Here is a 15,583-nt window from a genome sequence, read left to right as displayed (position 1 = left end):
ATTAATAAATTTGATGCATGCTGATAGAAATCTTCATACATACACGACATTATATATCATCCTTATATCTGCACCAGCGCCTTGATATTCATTGGTAAACAAACGGAAGAACCAGTAGTACACCTGGCTGCTATCAGTGAACATGCAGCTTCAGTAATGTGAAATGCGTCCCAAAAGAAGTATTCGGATCTGTTAGGACAAGGCTCTAGGAAAGGAATGCATGAGAGAGTCCCATTTAACCATGTAGTGCAGCATGGATTCCTTGTGTCCTTTAAGCCTGTGAAAAATGAAAATATAGCAATGAAATATAAGTGAAGTTACTGTGACTAATTCATTGTGATATAGAGGCCTAAAACAAAATTAAATTAATGGTTTGGAAGTTACCATATTTTGAGGGATTCACTATTGCATCATAAGCCAGCCAATTCACTTGACTAAATATGAATGTTGAGCCACTTAGAGTGGATGTCAAATTTTTGAGCATTGCACCCACCCCATTGTTGAAATATGATATGAGAGCATTTGTTTCTTCAGAGCATTTTCCACCGTTTCTGGATTTCCTTATGGTCGATGGCAGACAGCCGAGAGGACCCAATTCAAATACAACCACCTTCCTGGCTCCAAGGTTATATAAACTCTGCATGCAGTCAAATGAATCAAATATATATATATATATATATATATATATCTATAGCAATATGGTTGGTCCAAGGAAGTTTACACTAATGTTCTGTGAAGGGTTTGACAATCATGCCGACCTTTTCCGGTACTTTGAAAAGTAGTGAGATCCTTCTTTAAGGTTTTTTCTTGATCACATCGTCCTTCTCTACCCCTCCATTTATATGATGTTAGATTAGATGACTACATGTATTTATTTGAAAGTAGAAGGTCAGTTTAAAAATACCCAGTCTACCACATCACGACCAAGTAAATGAACCCTGCTTAAATTAATCTCTAAATCATTTCCTTCTTCTTCTTAACTCAAGCAAAACCTAATTCAAAATGATGAATAAACCTAATCTTAGATCAACCTTGTCTTTCAAACCAATACAGTGTGTTAAGCTAACCATGTACATGAGTAGAAATAAAGAAAGACACAAATTTAACATGGTTCAAAGATCAATGTAATCTTATACGTGATCCACGAGTGTACCAATATTAAAAAATCCACTAATTAAATGAAAAAGAAATGTAGTGACCCTTAATTTTCTCTACTTTGATTTTTTTCTCTCTAAATACAAAACAGGACTGATTCAGGTTTGTGATTCGGACATAGCAAAAGTGATTCAAGCTTCATAATTCAATAAGAGCGTTGTACCTTAAGACCCTGAGAGAGTTTATCTACTAGTAGCTGAGCAAATTGTTGAGGAGTGTAGCGATGGCTTGAATTGTATTGATGGGGTTGGAGGTAGTTGTTCAAGTAGTCATTGCTGCCTATTGAGAACACGAATATGGACTTTGACAAGTATGCTGAAAGCTCTTTTTTGCTTCCATATTCTTTTGCCAAATTCTGTTTAACTGTCATTTTAAACAACTCAATCTGGTCATCCAGATTCAAGCATTTTCCCTGCAAATATGTATCATCTATCAATTAGAATACTTCTCTTCATGTTAAAGTAAACGTAGAATTAGCCCAAAAGAAGACTACTATTCTCAGGAGTATTTGCTATGCATAGGACCCAACACAAACTCCAAAACAAATGTATAGATATCCATCGTTAGGGTGTGGGAATGATTCTTCAAAATAATTTTTTTCCTCAAGAAAAAAACAACTATTCTTTCAGAATACAAATAGCCATGATATCTAGAAAACACACGCACACACTCCTGTTTTTGGCTAAATGAGTAATGGCTTCATGGTATGCTAACCCACAAATGGCAACGTGAAAGATGGACCATTTCTTCTTCGAAATTCCGTCTAGCTTCAGAAAGGCAAAATTAGGTTTAGATGTGTATCAGTGCAGAGCTCTGACCTTTATACCCCAATTAGTAATAAAATTATCATAAATAAAAATAAAACAAAAGCGAAACTGCATGTTCCTGACCGAAGTGCCTATTAGTTTACTTAAGATTTTAATTCAGGCTATGTTTGGTTCCTGAAAATTTAAAAGAAAAAAAAAATAGTAATTAGACGTGCATGCATTGACCGGGAAAATGAACACGATCGTGCAGCTAGCAATGGTGCATTCCACCCTGTAAAGCAATCAGAGTTTTCCTAGCTGATCACTTGCAACACCCCCCTTTATTATATATGGTTTGCTTTGAGCAAAAACCAAAGCACTACTAGTAAATGGATACGTGAAAGCTAAGATGATCTCCTCTTAATTTTCTTCAAATCTAAGTGGAAACATCGTGGGATTGTATTTTATGATCCACATCCCACATGGGAACGTAGTTGGAGCGCATTATTGTCTTAAATGCTCAACCATTATAATAAACATAATTATTATTTTTTTTAGTCTTCAAACACTAAGGGAGGAGAGCATTTACTCAAAGTTCAGAACACTTATCCAGCCCCAAAAATGGAGCATTGTTTAGCGATAGAATTACTTACGAGATGATTTCCAGTTTCCGGGAGAATGCCGCATGATCCGGAAGCATAATTCAAACCCGTTAGAACTGTCCCGTGAATACTATTGGAGGTTGGAGGAAATGGCAGCCCAAGATATTCAGCTGCAGATCATGAAAGAAAAAAAAATATCAAAATATACAGCTCAGATTTCTATGGTGAGGATGATCACATGACAACATTATGTACACGAATTAATTAGTACCTATAAAATCTGCGACAGTTCTACCATTAGTGAATCTTCCAGTGACCCCTCCAGGAAAATTCACGCCATAAGGCAGATAATTAGCAGAAGATTGTTGTTACCGCTGTCGAACAAGGAATCCCAGAAAACGTATAGAGCTGGTGCGAGTGGAGGAGAATCGCGTGAATTCACAGAAAGAAAATGAAGGAAAATGATGAAGCAAAAGAGTGATAGTAGTAAATCCATTTTTAACTAGTAATATTTTCCAGAAGTGTTTGGATGGAGAGAAAAATACCTGTAGTGTGTTTATGGGATGGCATCATTGAGTTTCGAAAAAAGAAGGGTCAGTGAATTTTCTTCATCGTATAGACCAAAAATAGACCAATCAATAAAGGACTAGAGTCATCCTCTTGTTGAAACTCGAAGACATCGTACGACCGTATAACCGATTGACCCAATCCATGGGAGTTTTGTTCTTCCAAAACGTTGATGAAATTCATGTTATGGATTATGGATTTGATTGAATGATTTAATGAAATTTGTCACATTCTTTGAGTAATGAAAAATTTACCTTCGTAATTTTCTTTTTGGAATATATTCATGATCGATTATGGAAACCTCTCAACATGTAACACATGATAAAAATGATGATTAATTTCAACATGTACATGAAGTTTTATTTAAACAATTAATAACGTAAATCAAAATAGTAAAATTTTAAACTACGATTTGAAATTTCTTCTTTATTGTGATAAATTCAGATTAAAATTGAAAAATTAATGTTCATTGATTTAAGATGTTTGATTTGAATCTTGTTGAATCTATTAACTTAAAGTTTATTAATGATTTAATTGATATTATTAAGTTATTTATATATCAAAATACTAAGTACACTTCATGTTAAATTATTCGGATGGTTAATGATCATACAACTCTTTAATTGATAAAATTTTCTTTCTTTTTTTAAATTAAAAATATTAGTAAAAATGACCAACGTAATTAAGCTAGAGTTGTTCAAAGAGTCATTCAAAATGTACATACACAAATTAATATTATTGGGATGATATTAGGAGGTGATGGCCACTACTTTGAATAAATTAATATACATACAATTTTCAAGAAACTTTACAAATTGGGTTCACTTTAATTTGAACATTGGTTGGAATTTTAATAAACAAAGTTAAAAGTCAATAACACATAGCACCTTCATTACGTATAAAATTGAGTTTAGAAAATCTTTACAACTTTAAAACGTATCCATAAAATTAAAAGAGACTCATACATATATAGTATTAAAGAACTTTTTCCTTCATCGGATACAAGATATAACAATTAATTATTGAACTTGGATAACATTTGAAAACTTTTCATTATGTTCTATATATATATATATATATATATATATATATATATATATGTATACTAAAATCAATTTGGTTTAAAGATTTCATGAATTCTAGTTACTTTTTATATGGACCATTGTGTATTTGAAGCGGTCCAAGGAAAAATATGTGTTCTTGCTTTCTTCTTCTTCTTTTTATTTTTTATTTTTTTTCTTTTTATTTTTTTTTCTTTTTCATGAATATTGATTAATTGACACCTACCATAACTCAAGGGCGGTTTCAATCTTCTAGAGTCTAATTAGAGCGAAGTAAAAGAAGAACAAGAAGAAAAGGTCTGGCATTTATTTGCTTAAATAAGAAGCATACATGCTGATGGAATTCATACATTCAAATTTTAAGGAGGCCCTCCATATTCATGGGAAGGCAAACCGAGGAACCATTGATGCATGCATTGGCAACAAGTGAAGAAACAGCCTCAGTGAGGTGAAAACCATCCCAAAAGAAATGTTCATTTGTGTTGGCGCAAGGCTTTCCAAATGGAATGCATGTCGCTGTCCCATTCAGCCATGAGTTGCAGCATGAAGTGCTAGTGTCTCTCAAACCTACACATCAAACAGTTGTGCATGGTTAGCCAGTATGATGAAACCCGCCCTAATTAAAGGAAAATGGTTCGGAAATTACCATAATTTGAAGGGTTTTTGATCGCATCATAGCCTAGCCAATTCACATGACCGAGTACGAAGGTTGAGCCGCTTAGGGTGGATGTTAATCCTTTTAGCATCGAACCGAGATCATTGTTGAAATGTGATACAAGAGAGTTCGCTTCCTCGTCGCATTGTCCCTGACCCTTTTTCGACCTCCTTGTTATCCATGGCATGCACCCAATGGGGCCAAGCTCGAACACAATCATCTTCCTGGCTCCAAGTATATATAAATTCTGCAGTTCAAATAAATCAATGGAGATAATCAAGTACAATACATTATTCTCCTACACATGCCACAGTACAGTAGATATGAAGATGTCCTACCTTCAGACCTTGAGAGAGTCTGCCCACAAGGAGTTGAGCAAATTGTTGAGGGGTGTAACGTTTGCTTGAATCATACAATAGGGGTAGGAGGTAGTTGTTGATGTAGTCATTGTTGCCTATGGAGAATATGAATATGGACTTTGACAAGTATTCCGAAATCTCCTTTTTACTCCCAAAAGAAGCGACCAATTTCAGTTCAACCGTCAGTCGAAACAGCTCGATCTGGTCATCCAAATTCAAGCATTTGCCCTGAAAACATTAACAAGAAGTTCTGAAATTGACTTCTATTTTTTTATTTTCCCATCTACTTATCCATGATTCATGATCTAACTTTCTAAAAAAAGTCAATTCTAAAACGAGTGAGAATCAATGGTTGTTGTGGGTAAGGTAAACTACTTAGAAATTGTTAGCTTATAACGTGATAAAGTCAGTGGGAATTTCTGTTTATGAGAGAGTATGTAGGAAATGAAAATGAACACGGTCTACAAGAATTATTCTATATTCACCAACAACAATTAATAATCTCGTTCAGCTGTCACTTGCCACAGCACCTTATGGTCTTCTTTAAATAATCTTACGATAATATAATAAATAGTCTACTTTTCAATCAAATTCCCTCTCCCCCATGACCATGTATGATAGCATGCAATGTAATTAATTTATTAATAAAAGGAAAAAGATAAGAAAAGAAAAAGAAGGTGGGAAGACATTTATACTTGTGTTAGTTCAAAAAAAAAACCCTACTTATGGAGATAGACTAAAGAAATTTGTTACTTGGAAAAGATGGTAAGAAAACTGTTAAGCTTTTAAATAAGGGGCTTTTAGGTTTTCAAGGACACTTACAATTGATTTAATGTGAACATCAATCTTCCCAATTAATATATACCAAACACTTTCAATATCTTTCTCGTTTGTAAAGAAATTTGCAAAAACATTTATAAAGAAATTTAAGAATATGTTTGGTATCCAAAAAGTACTAACAAGAAAAAAACTTTTGAAGAAAATGATTTTTTTTTATATTTAGTTTTACTATAAAAAATAAGAAGAAAAGTCAAATATAATTAAAATTATTAAGAAATTTATATATTTTTAAACTATTTAATTTTTATATAAAAGGATTAAATAAGTGAAAAAAATGAGTAATTTATTGATTCTAAATTTATTTTTTATTTTCCTTTTTTCTAATTTTTCTCCCAATTTCCCTTTCCTCGATGTTCTTTTTTCAAACTTTTTAAGAACTAATGATAGCTTAAAAGATAAATATTTTTATTTTCTTTTGAAACTAGCTAGCTGTCCATCCATGCTATGGGCAACAGGTTGTAAAGTTATGAAGAAATAAATTTGTACAGAGAGAAGGAAAAAATTTAGAGAAAACATTCTAATCGAAAACACTAGTAATGGTGGATATATCAGATAGTTGCTTACAAACAGGCTTCCAGTTTCAGGGAGGATTCCGCACACCCCAGAAGCATAATTCAACCCCGTCAGCGGCACCGATGTCCTAACACTAATCGAGGGCGGAGAATACGGTAGCCTGAGATATTCAGCTTCATCACACAAAATCAAACATAGTTTAGAAGTACAACAACGAATATGGATGAATTAACAGTACTTTTAGAACAATGCATACCTATAAAGTCTGGAACAGTTCTACCATCTGTGAATCTTCCAGTGACTCCTTTGGGGAAATTCATGCCGTAGGGCAGATAGTTGGCTTTAGCTAAAGTCGGCAGAAGATTGTTGTTGCCGCTGTCAAACAAAGAATCGCCAAAGACGTATAGAGCTGGTGCAAGTGGAGGAGAATCGCGTGAATTCACAGAGAGAAACTGAAAGAAAATGGTGAAGCAGCAAAAGAGCGTCAGTGCTGATGAAGAATTCATCATAGCCATTGATTCCTTTGTTGAGAGTCTTCAAATGCAGGAGAAGTGTTTGGTTGGAGAGAAAGTATGTGTACTTGATATGGAAGGAGACTCTGAACAAAAGGATGGATGCACGTAACTTAAATAGCCAGATTTGTTGACTAGATCAAATAACTTTTTTTAATCTTTTCTTCAATTCATGCATGTGCAGACACTAATTTGAGATTTTTGGCTATGCTTTCATGGAGGTCAACAATATATAAGCATTCAAGCCTTCTTTGGAAATGAATATTTTATTTTTAGTTGTAAATTAATTGTATGGGGATAACTTCAGAAAAATTTTGCCATTGGAAAAAAGTACTTTCTAGATTAAGTTCTGATGGTTGAGAAACAAATCAATTGCGTAATTTCAGGTAAGAATCAGATTGTGGAGACTGGACCGTCCACCCATGTGGTGATGAACTGCCGCATTGACGTGAGATATATTCATGTACGGAATAGATTGATCTTGTCACTCTTATATCATAATTATATCACTATATAAAAAATAAGATATGTTTAATTCTTAGGATATAATATGAAATAGGACCACGTTTTATTAGTGATGGAATAGGATAAGTTATTCCACTACTTATTCTATATTTAATCAAATAGGGGATAAGATATAAATAATGAAATATATTATTAACTTTTATATGTTACTCAAACTAATTAAGATGTAAGATATGTATTTTCTATCTATTATAAATTTAATTTTTATCTATTTTTTATTTTTATTTTTTAAATTAAACTTTTTTATTATAAAGTTAAAATTGTGATTAAAATTAAATAATATTAATGTTTGTATAAATTATTTTTATATATTAAATTATATAATATATAAATATTTGATTTATAAAGTTCGAATATTTTAATAATGAATATTGTTAAATATAAGAGAAATTTCATATTTTTAAAATAAATAATATTGGAATGTTATATAATTGTTAAATATAATTTTTATTAAAATTTTATATTTAAGATTATTATTATTATTATTATGAAGTGAAAAGAATAATCATAGCACAAGATACAAAGTATTTTCACATGGAAAACTACTCACTTAGTCTCCTAAATACTATACAAATGTAAAAACATGGGATCATAAACTGATAATCACAAATCCACTATTCAAAAAAACAATATAAAGATTTACTTGATGGATGTTATCATTAAATCTTACTTCCTAACACATACACTAAACTTTACATCTACAAGCTGAATCATGCATATTCTAGTGGATCTTACCTCAATGCCTAAGGGATGCAAATCTCCATCTCAACCTAATGAATGCAAAGACAAATGTTTTCAAGTGTTTTAGGAATGGAAAGGAAAATTAGGTTTTTCCAATACTTGTATAAAAAATAAAACAAAATCATATTTCACATGGCATTTATATTCTATAAATACCTAATGGACTCAAATTTAAACTTTCAAAATAAATAGATTTAAATATGAAAATAAAAATATTCGGAGCTTGAAATCTCTGCGTGAACACCTGAGTGCCCTTAGGAGTGCTTGAGGCTTGCATGGAGGAAAATATCGGGATATATCGGCGATATATCTTGTATCGGGAGGCGGCGACACGACATTTTGAGGAGAAAAATCGAGGAGAGATATTTCCGTAAATATCGCCAAAATATCGGCGATATATCGGCGATATATCGGTTCTGGGAGATATATCGGAGATATTTTGAAAAAATCGCCTCTGGTGACAAAATATCGGTGATATATCGGCGATATATCGGAGATATATCGGTGATATATCGGAGATATATCGCTGATTTTTTTGTGATATTTCCCCTCCTTCATGCAACTTGATCTGACGGCCCAGATCACGCCCGTGTTGATCCGACGGCCTAGATGTGATTCCAATGGTAATATGGCGATCCAACGGCCAGATTGCTCCCAATTTTTTATCCAACGGCCAAAATTGATTTTCAACGGTAAATTAATGTTCCAACGGCTATTTTGGCCCAAATTTATTCTATAAATAGCCCAAATTTCATCCATTTTTGCTTTCATTCTTCATTTGCTCTCTCATTACTCCAATTTTTATTAAGGTTGCTCAATTATTTAATCATTTTAAGGTATATTTGTTTTAAATTGTAATTAATTTTGTTTGCAATTGTAATTAATTCATGTATTTTCAATTAATTAGTATGTTTGCAATATGGATGATTTAATGCTATTTTTACATTCAATTGTAATTAATTTTTATATTTTTATTGAATTAACTTAGGTTAATTTGATTATTTAATTATAAATTGATATGTTTATTTTAGATGATTATTTGTGATTTATTTTCACATCTAGAATTAAATTAAACTAGTTAACTTAGCTAAATTATTTAATTAATTTAATTAACATGCTAAATTATTTAATTAATTTAATTAACATGAACTAGTATATTTTGAATATGAAATATGTTTATTTAATGAATTTAATGTGTACAAATTATTGATATTTAATGAAATGAAATATTTTATTTGGCTTTACAATGAGAACAATTACAAAATTAACATTTCTTATAGATCGATATGATATAACTACATCTAATATCGCAAATTATATTATATATATATATATATATATATATATATATATATATATATATATCAAATTTTTCAATAAAACAACTTTAAAATGTCCATTATACTTCTAATTATATTATTATGAGGTTTTCCTTGCATTTCTATGAGTTTTTAATAATTTTAAGCCTACCGATATTTTTTTCCAGAATATCTGCCGATATATCTCCGATATATCCGATATATCCGTAAAATCGAAGTACCGATATATCCGTGATTACCGATATTTTCCTCCATGGAGGCTTGAGTGCTCTCCCTATCCCTTGAGCACTCTCCTTAGTGCTTGAGGAGTTTTTAAAACCAAATTTAAAAACATTTTTGCTCATTTTAAAAACCTATAGTCTACACCATGGCTTAATTAAATCTAATTTGGCTTTCTCATACTTTTCTATACTTGTGTCATTTGATTTTGCAACAATCATAAATCTTCAATAAAGAGTATGACACAATCTAGAAAAGTCCTAAGTTAGGAATGATTGGAGCAAAATTGACAACTTCAAATTACATAACCTAATACACCAACAATCTCCTCTTTTGGTAATTTTATAACAAAATAAAGATTACATGTCCCTCTCTCTCCTCAGCATCCAATACTTTCAAACGGAGTTTTCAAATCACTCAATAACACTTGTGTAAACCAAATCATTATTTATCATGCGTGAACAATTCAAAGATACCTACGACCAACACACACCAATCAACCAAATACCAAAGTAAACTAGTATGTGGGAAAAAATAACATAGCTATAAACCATATCAAACCATGGTAAAAGTAATGGATGCTATGGATGTGAGTCATGCATGCATGCAATGAATATCTATCACTCATCAATAATCAACCAAAAACTATCTCCCATTTTTTATTGCAAAAATGATAAAGAGTAATAAGAGAGCAAAAAAACACAAGAAAGAGAGTGACATGTAAATAAACTCATATCCATATATAATTGAAGGTTATAGTTACAAGATAAATAAATGAAGGTACATCTAGACCAGAAAGATAATAATACAAAATAAATTTGGGATATCCCAAAAATGCTTTGGTTGAGTTGGTAGGTGATATAGCACATGGTTGCCCTCTCTCTTAATTCCGCTAAAGAAATTTATTAATTCCACTCTCGATATTTTTAGAGAATTGGGGCCGATTCTAGTACTTACTACCAATAGAAAGGACAAATATTATACATGTTGATGGGAGCATTAAAGAAACTAGGACAAGAAAAAGACTAGCTTCAACAAAGCAAGTTAATAAACTAAGTACTTTGTAAAACAAAAATAAATAAATAATTGGATGGCTAAGAAGAATGATGAGGTCGAAGGTTGATGCCTGCATTGTTAAAGAAAACTAGGGCTACAACTTAGGCAAGTTGAACCTGTTAAACCCGTATCCGGACCTATCACACATGATTATTTATCTATTATATTATTTATTATTATTTTTAATATATAAAAAATATACGAAAGATAAAGAAAAGAAACCTAAATTTCTTTTACTTGTTCATTCTACTCTATGAGTTGAGACCTAGACAACAAATCCTATTTATATTTATATATAATGCAATATTTTTAGAAGGTTATAACAAATCTTTATTTTGTTTTCTATTTCCTTATAAATCTAGTTTCTAACTTGTATGAAGATACAAACATAATTCACCTCTCATTCAAAGACCCTTCAACGTATTCAAATTCATCAAGCCTTCATTGCCCCCAACTAATGAATTAAGGCCTTCTAACAACATCATTGATCTCACCTCACCTAATGAGTTTATTACTTTTGTAAAAATTTGAAGTGTTAAAGTAATTGAAACTTGAGTTTAAGAATTAATTACATTTTTTTTATATTAAATGGGAACCCATGGGAACACAAATTGTCTACAAGCTTATCATGGGTTGGGAATTTTGAACCCAATATCATGTTGGATTTGGCATAAATCGAACAAATAGCAAGGGTTAGCCTTTTAACCAACCACCCAAATTACAATCCTAAAGGAGATGAAGATTATGTTATAGTTGTAAAAGAGAAAGGACTCATTAAAATGCTAAAAGATGACACTTGTGATGAGATTGAACCTATACAAATTCATAATTGATTTTTTTTTTAAATGTGAAAAGTCTTAAAACTTTTATGCATGTGTTGACTATTTTAACTTTCATGGGTGGGGCTTGAGTGGGAACCAGCTTTTTGGATGGACCTCGAAAGTAGAAGGAGGAACCAAGCCCGCAAGTCATGCTTAGCGCCTCTTAAGGCTTTGTGGGTTTTGGGCCCCAGTTGGGCTCGAGCAAAGCCTTTTGTTTGTGACTTTCAAATAAAATGCATGCTGCTGATTGTAAGAAATAACATCTATTGAAGAACTGAGAATATTTTATTGAAGTGTTTACTTATAATACAGATTCAAAATTAATATGATTGTCCTTAAAGTGAATAATTTTATGACTCTACCCTTATGCATACAATTTTTACAATTATTATTAAAAAATAAAAAAATAAAAACCTTATTTTAATGAAATTGAAGATGAATAAAATTCATTTCTATAACATTTACATTTTAAAAAAAAATACTTTCGTTAATCAAAATTATGATTTTTTTTTTAAATTGAAAATATTTACTGTTTGGGGCTTAATCAAACATCGCTCTAATTTTTATTTTATTTTCTTTTTTTGCATGATAAAATTTAATTTTTTTTTAGAAAAAAATTAAATCAGTGGGATTTTTTAAAATCAAATATTTGGAACATTGCAATTGCAGCTTTGAAAAATCTATGACTTGAATATTTAATAAATATGCAACATTTTTAATAATTTTAAAATATTTAAATATTTTTATTATTTTTTCATGATCAAATGCAAAATTATTTAATTATAATCATTTATTTTTAAATATTAAAATATTTAATAATTATTTTTAATATAAGAATAAAATTGTCAATTTTCCTTAAATTTAAATAGAATTAAATGTTAAAATATTAATATAACTAGTTAGAGCACGAAAAATAAGAAAGCAAGAAGATACTGTGAGTGTTTAGCTAGGTTGGCAATTTCAGATAAAATTCTTAAGTGTCCCATAACTCGGCTTTCCAATTCCTCTTTAGACTATTTAACTTCAAAGACTAAGACTTTGTTTTTAATCTTTAAATGTGTTAGAAAGGTGGGAAAATTGTTTTTGGTATAAGGGTTTTATTCCCCTATTTCTAGATCGATCCAGGTGCAAGGGTAGATCGATTCAACTAACTTGTTTTTAGATCAAATCTTAGTCATTAGATTAAGAGCTTCTTTTTACATTTTAAAAAGCGATCTTCTCTCATTTTTCTGGTGTGAAACTACAAAAAACGTGAAGAGAGTTGCATTCACTCCATGTGTTCTTCATTTTCTCATCTCTTTTCCTAATTTGGGGGTTTTTGATTGCAAAGAAAATTCACTTCTCTTAATGTTTTCCAAACTAGTTTTTAATGGATTTTCTTGGGCAATAAATGGGTTGATTCATTCCTTCATTTATATCTCAATCTCTCATTCTATTTGAGTTTATGTAAAAACTCATTTTCTTCTTGTATGGATTCAAAAAAGGGCCAAGATTGAGCTTGGTGCGGACTCCAAGTGTGCTCCGAAAGATGAAAGTGAAGGTACTAGTCAAGTGGTCCGAGAAAGATTGGTTGGTTTGAGTTAGGTAAAACCTTGTACTCAATTTTTATTCTTCATAGTGGAGTTTTTCAATCGGTAGTAGGCCCGTGGTTTTTTATCTCTTCAAATGTTTTTCACGTTAAAATATGGTGTTAATTGTCTCTTTCTCTCACTCTACACTTTGATTTAATTTCTGTTTTTGATACCATTGATTACTTAGGCAAACATGTTGAATGAAATAAATATGAAGTGATATAAGTGTGATGATTCATGGAATATCCTTAATAATTTTTTTGCTCATTTTGGTTAATGATATCATGAAGTAAATTGATATGAATTGAGAAGATATTTGAGGATTATTGAAGCATTTGCATGTGTATTGCATTTATAAATTGTTGGAAGAGTGTTTGTGTATACATTCTTGCTTGTAAATGTTATGCTTTGTTGAATAGTTATTGGAATAGAAGTTCTTGACATTGAGAAAGTCTAAGGGTAATCTTTGTTGAGAGATTTTTTAAATTGTTATACAACACCTATTTACCCCCCTCTACCTGTAGTCCATATTGAGATTCACCTTTTTAGATTAAACTTTGTGAGCATGGAAACTTAATTGCAACTCATTTTCCTCACAAATACAAGTACATTGCATGGGCCGTGCTGATAAGAGCATGCACGTTCTTAATTTGTCCCTCCTAATCCACCGTACCCTTCAAAGTTAAATCTAAGCTCCCATTAGTTGGCCCAAATTCATTGGAGCACAGATGGTCGGGTCGCTGAAGCATCTCCTCACCAACAAGTAGTGAACACTTTGAGTCGGGTGGACTGCGTCGAAGAAAAGGCGTGTTTTCACGTCCTTGCATGGTGGTTGACCCTCTTTGCATTGTGTAGTTCCGTTTCCAGCGGCATCCACGCAACAGTTGTTCCTTGTGTCAGTAATGTCTGCATGTATGAAAAAAAAGAAAAAAACATGTATAAATTTTCTAGGTGTCTTCAAATATGTATTACGGACATGTAAGATTGCGTGCTTGTGGGTGTATTATCTTACGGAATGTTGCGGGCGATGCTTTAATGTCCAGGAAAAACTTGAAAATGTTGCTGACAACGAACTTCGATCCGGGTAGTTCAGCTTGGAGCTTCGAGAGGACCGCAGGAAGTAGGTCGTTGTATACGGACACTAGGCTGTTGCGTGAGTCGTCACAGGGTGTTGAGGGTTTAAGGAAGTTGAGCGAAGCCGGTGTACACCCAATCGCTCCAACGTTGTTCACCAAAAACTTCCTTGCACCCATGGCGTATAGTGTCTACCAAATCACCAATCAATAGATATATATCTCTTAGTTTAATTTGGTATCCCTTGCAAAACATGTATTTTGTTTGTGATTTGGAAGATTGTTCTACCTGCAACCTCAAGGTGAGTTGTTGAGAGAGGAGTTGGGCAAAGGTTTTATCAGTGAACTTCTGGCTTAGCCCTGTTTGTGGGAACAAATATCCGAGGCCATAGTCGTTGCTTCCTGTACTGATGTAAAAGACAGCCTTGGACAAGTATTGAGAAAACTCAGCCTGATTTTTGAACTCTTTTCTCAACTCCTTTACCACGCTTTCAAATTTTTGGATTTGATCGTCCAAAGACAAGAATTGTCCCTTGCGTCCACAAAATATTGTCAATTCTCTACTAGCTCAAATTATCTAAATGAACAGGTAACGAGGATAAGAGAGATATGTAGCTTACAGCACCCGTATCAGGGAGAATTCCGGAGGACCCAGATGCGAAATTCACTCCGGTCTTTGGAATCTGTTTGCGCTCTGCTAATAACCCTAGATAGGGAGGTGGATAGGGCAACCCATTGAGTTGAGCTGCATTATCAAAATCAAAAACAGACACAGATGATGAATTCCAAAATCCCATTGTGATCAAATAAAAAAATAAATGCATCCACGGAAAAACTATAGAAAATGCTGAGTGGAGGTACCGATGAAATCAGCGGCGGTTCTTCCATCGGTGAAGCGGCCGGTAGGCTTGCCAAAGAAGGTGGAACCGTAAGGTGAATAATTGGCTTTGGCTAAGGCTTTGAGGAAGTTATTGTTACCACTGTCGACCAAGGAGTCTCCAAAGACGAATAAGGCAGGGATCCAGTGCTTAGCGAGCTTGGCTTTATCGAAAAGATCTACATTAGAAGGGAGTTCCCCAAGCGAAGCTCCACCTGTTACGTTTGGGAATGAAGCTTGAGGAGGTGTACTGGCCTGTGATGGACTTATGAGAAGCAAAGGGAGCAAAAGAGAAAAGGCGAGAAGAGTGGTGGAGGTACTCATCCTCGGCTGTTGAGTCTTCCTCTCCCTCCTTTGCTCCCTGACCTAAA

General features: G+C 32.5%; 2 protein-coding genes and 1 pseudogene across 2 annotated transcripts; all 3 read right to left on the bottom strand.

The window, feature by feature from the left end:
* Positions 1-2,999, bottom strand: LOC117930094 (annotated as a pseudogene).
* Positions 3,000-4,405: 1,406 nt separating this feature from the next.
* LOC117930408 (GDSL esterase/lipase 7-like) lies at positions 4,406-7,066 on the bottom strand. Its single transcript, XM_034851052.1, has 5 exons — positions 6,755-7,066; positions 6,550-6,671; positions 5,125-5,373; positions 4,778-5,033; positions 4,406-4,698 (listed from the first exon to the last, which is right to left on the bottom strand). Exons 1-5 carry the CDS (start codon positions 7,011-7,013, stop codon positions 4,484-4,486), a joined length of 1,101 nt encoding a protein of 366 aa, XP_034706943.1. The 5' UTR covers positions 7,014-7,066; the 3' UTR covers positions 4,406-4,483.
* A 6,762-nt stretch (positions 7,067-13,828) lies between these two features.
* Positions 13,829-15,583, bottom strand: LOC117930406 (GDSL esterase/lipase 7-like). Its single transcript, XM_034851050.1, has 5 exons — positions 15,197-15,583; positions 14,956-15,080; positions 14,625-14,867; positions 14,275-14,527; positions 13,829-14,168 (listed from the first exon to the last, which is right to left on the bottom strand). The coding sequence occupies exons 1-5, from the start codon at positions 15,534-15,536 to the stop codon at positions 13,951-13,953; spliced, it is 1,179 nt and encodes a 392-aa protein (XP_034706941.1). The 5' UTR covers positions 15,537-15,583; the 3' UTR covers positions 13,829-13,950.

This window comes from Vitis riparia, chromosome 14, assembly GCF_004353265.1.
Source record: "Vitis riparia cultivar Riparia Gloire de Montpellier isolate 1030 chromosome 14, EGFV_Vit.rip_1.0, whole genome shotgun sequence".
NCBI classification, from domain to species: Eukaryota; Viridiplantae; Streptophyta; class Magnoliopsida; order Vitales; family Vitaceae; genus Vitis; species Vitis riparia.
The sequence above is the reverse complement of the archived record's forward strand: the minus strand, read 5'-3'. Positions and strand labels throughout refer to the sequence as shown.